Raw genomic sequence first — 2,720 nt, 5'->3', positions numbered from 1 at the left:
ATCAGTTTTTTTCTTTTTTTTGTGCGTGTGTTAGGTAAATATTTGTGCGTGGTAATCGTGTAATAAACGCGCCTTGATCATGTTTGTTTCAGTCCTGTAAAATGTACTTTGATAGAGACAGTGGATGGCCGATAAGAGCTGAGAGCCACAATGTAATTAGTAACCAGCCCTGCCTCCTGAAAACTTTGATGTCCTCCTATCAATACCCTGACTGCCTTTCAGGACCTATTGATTAGATTCCATTTCTCTCCAATAGGCAAAGCTGTAATTTGATTTTCCTAATATGTTTCTTAAGAGATTTAGGACTGAAGCTCTCAAATTAAAGTGTCACAACATTGGCAGCATGTTTAAGGAGGTGAAATATGTCAAAATATATCTGAATTTGCAGCTTAAACAATAAAAAGACAATTTTTTTTATACTTTATGTCACCATAAAGAGGCAAAAATGTAAATTTCTACTAAATTTCTGATTGCATGCTGGCTCCTTTAGCGCAATGACGCTCTTCACATTATATAACAGCTTCATTGTGGATTATTACAGACTCATCTGAAGTTTCGTGAGGTCGCTGATGGGGGCGTCAGATGGGCCTATCACCGACCCGAGAAAACACCTGGAATTCACACCTTAAAATCCACTCCTCCAGGCCTCCCATTGGTGGAGCTCCCACATATATCCGTCACTCTGCATCACTGGGAGTATGACAGCGAGGCCTTCAGCTGAGCCTGAATCATCACCATCTCCAAACCATGCGTTTCAGCCACGATCCCGCAGCTTTCCCGCAACTTTGCGAACCAAACATGTTTGAAAGCGAAGACTCGAGCTCCACAGGCGGGGAGCAGATGACCGAGGTGCGCTCGCCGTGTTCAGGACCCTCCAGCCCGCTGTCCGTCAACTCGGACTCCAGCTGCACCAGCCCCGAGGCCAAGTCTTCTTCAACGCAGCAGAGAGTCAGGAGACCCCTGAACGCCTTCATCATCTGGACTAAAGAGGAGCGCAGGCGGCTGGCGCATCTTAATCCAGACCTGGAGAACACAGATCTGAGCAAAATACTTGGTAAGACTTTGATTAACAGCCTGAAACTGTTATTAATGTGATTAGTTGTTACTAAAGTTAAATGAAATATTTATTGTTTGTAGTTCCTTGGCCTAGAAAATGTCATAATCTCAGTACAAAGGAGCTCAGTAGCATTAAAAGTTCAATCATGGCCCCATAAAAGCTGATTAAGCTTCACATTTAAGTGTTTATTAGCTGTCATTGATCAATCACAGATCATTAACCCTTTTTTTTCCTGCAGGAAAAACCTGGAAGGCCATGTCTCTGGCTGAGAAGCGTCCATACATGCAGGAGGCCGAGCGTCTGAGGGTCCAGCACACCATCGACTATCCCAACTACAAGTACAGGCCTCGCAGGAGGAAGCAGCTGAAGAAGACCTCCAAACCTCCAGGTCCAGATGCCTCTGCTTCCCTCCCGTCGCTCTGCAGCTCTGGCTACACGGCGCCCTACAACCTCACCTACCTGCTCCAGAACCAGCAGCCATCCTACCCGAGCATGCCCACTTTCCACAACTCACCAGCTAACTTCACCCCTTTGCGCAGCAGCAGCGGCAGCTACCCGAACATTCCAGTTTTTCCAGACACGGCAGCAGACACTTTCCCAAATAGGCCTGAGTTGTACTCAAACCCGCCTGCCTACCCTGCAGAGCCTCAGGTGTACTTTGGCAGTCAGCATGGGCACATGCAGTACGGTTACTCAAACTCTGTAGGTCCCCAAGTGGATCAGGTGGAGTCCAGGGTTCATGGGGGGCTGCTGTGTCCTGCTGGGCCCTCCTTGGAGTTTTACCTGGAACAGGTTCAGTTGGATATGCTGTACGATCTGGACCGCAGCGAGTTCGAACAGTACCTGGGTCCGACTCCTCACAGGCCTGAGTCGGTGGATCCCAGCAGCTACCACAGAGAGGAACGCTTACTGTCATAAAACTACAAACACTGCTGTATTTATTCAAATGATTTCAGTGTCATTTGCTGCTGAAAGTGTATATTTTGTTTCCTAAATGACTCTGTGCTGTTTTTCAACATAATTATAATGTGTCAATAAATAATTAATACAACTAACGACGTTCATGTCCTTATTAATTTCTTAAAAAATTAGAAAATGGTACAATATACAGATGAAAACAATAAAAAATGCATTTTTATATAGCACATGCAGTGATTCCTATTCACAGTTGAGACAGATTTTATCAATAAAGGCCAAAAATATACTGACCTTCAGACTGCAAAAACACCAGATCCTACAATTCCCATAATGCAACTTGAAAGCAATATTTAGTCTTCTTGTTAGAAAAGACTTTTGATGGATAATCCATCTTATTGGCTGAATTTTTCACAACTGAGGTCAAACAGTACATTGACTTTCCAGTAAATCTCCGTAGTTAACATTCATAAGGATATGGACATGTAATGAGTGATTTAAAGTGCATTATAACATAGTTGTAAAGATGTAAGTGTTTAATGTATTTAATGTATTAATGTATAATCACCCAGGTGGAAGCTGGTGTATAAACAGATAACTAATGTCAATATAGTAAAATAGAATTGTAATGATATAAAATCTGTCTAATTAGGCAATTCATAAATCAGTAGACCACATTCAGGGTGACCTTCACATCAGGGTCCTTCATCACTCAGCCGTGACTGTTCAGTATCACTCTCATTACTCG

The 2,720-nt window shown here is 43.2% G+C and overlaps 1 protein-coding gene across 1 annotated transcript; it reads left to right on the top strand.

Annotated features, from left to right (window-relative positions):
* Positions 1-620: 620 nt before the first annotated feature.
* Positions 621-2,098, top strand: sox32 (SRY-box transcription factor 32). The gene is made up of 2 exons (XM_010738899.3): positions 621-1,054; positions 1,296-2,098. Exons 1-2 carry the CDS (start codon positions 748-750, stop codon positions 1,973-1,975), a joined length of 987 nt encoding a protein of 328 aa, XP_010737201.3. The 5' UTR covers positions 621-747; the 3' UTR covers positions 1,976-2,098.
* The last annotated feature ends 622 nt before the right edge of the window (positions 2,099-2,720 follow it).

The sequence above is a fragment of the Larimichthys crocea genome, chromosome XXIII (assembly GCF_000972845.2).
Source record: "Larimichthys crocea isolate SSNF chromosome XXIII, L_crocea_2.0, whole genome shotgun sequence".
NCBI lineage: Eukaryota > Metazoa > Chordata > Actinopteri > Sciaenidae > Larimichthys > Larimichthys crocea.
The sequence above is the reverse complement of the archived record's forward strand: the minus strand, read 5'-3'. Positions and strand labels throughout refer to the sequence as shown.

What these genes read in the sequence shown, in the direction of transcription:
- sox32 (XM_010738899.3), top strand. Translation starts at nt 748, where the DNA reads ATGCGTTTCAGCCACGATCCCGCAGCTTTCCCGCAACTTTGCGAACCA. An exon ending in AGATCTGAGCAAAATACTTG is followed by an intron (nt 1,055 to 1,295) that starts GTAAGACTTTGA and finishes TTTTTCCTGCAG; the next exon opens with GAAAAACCTGGAAGGCCATG.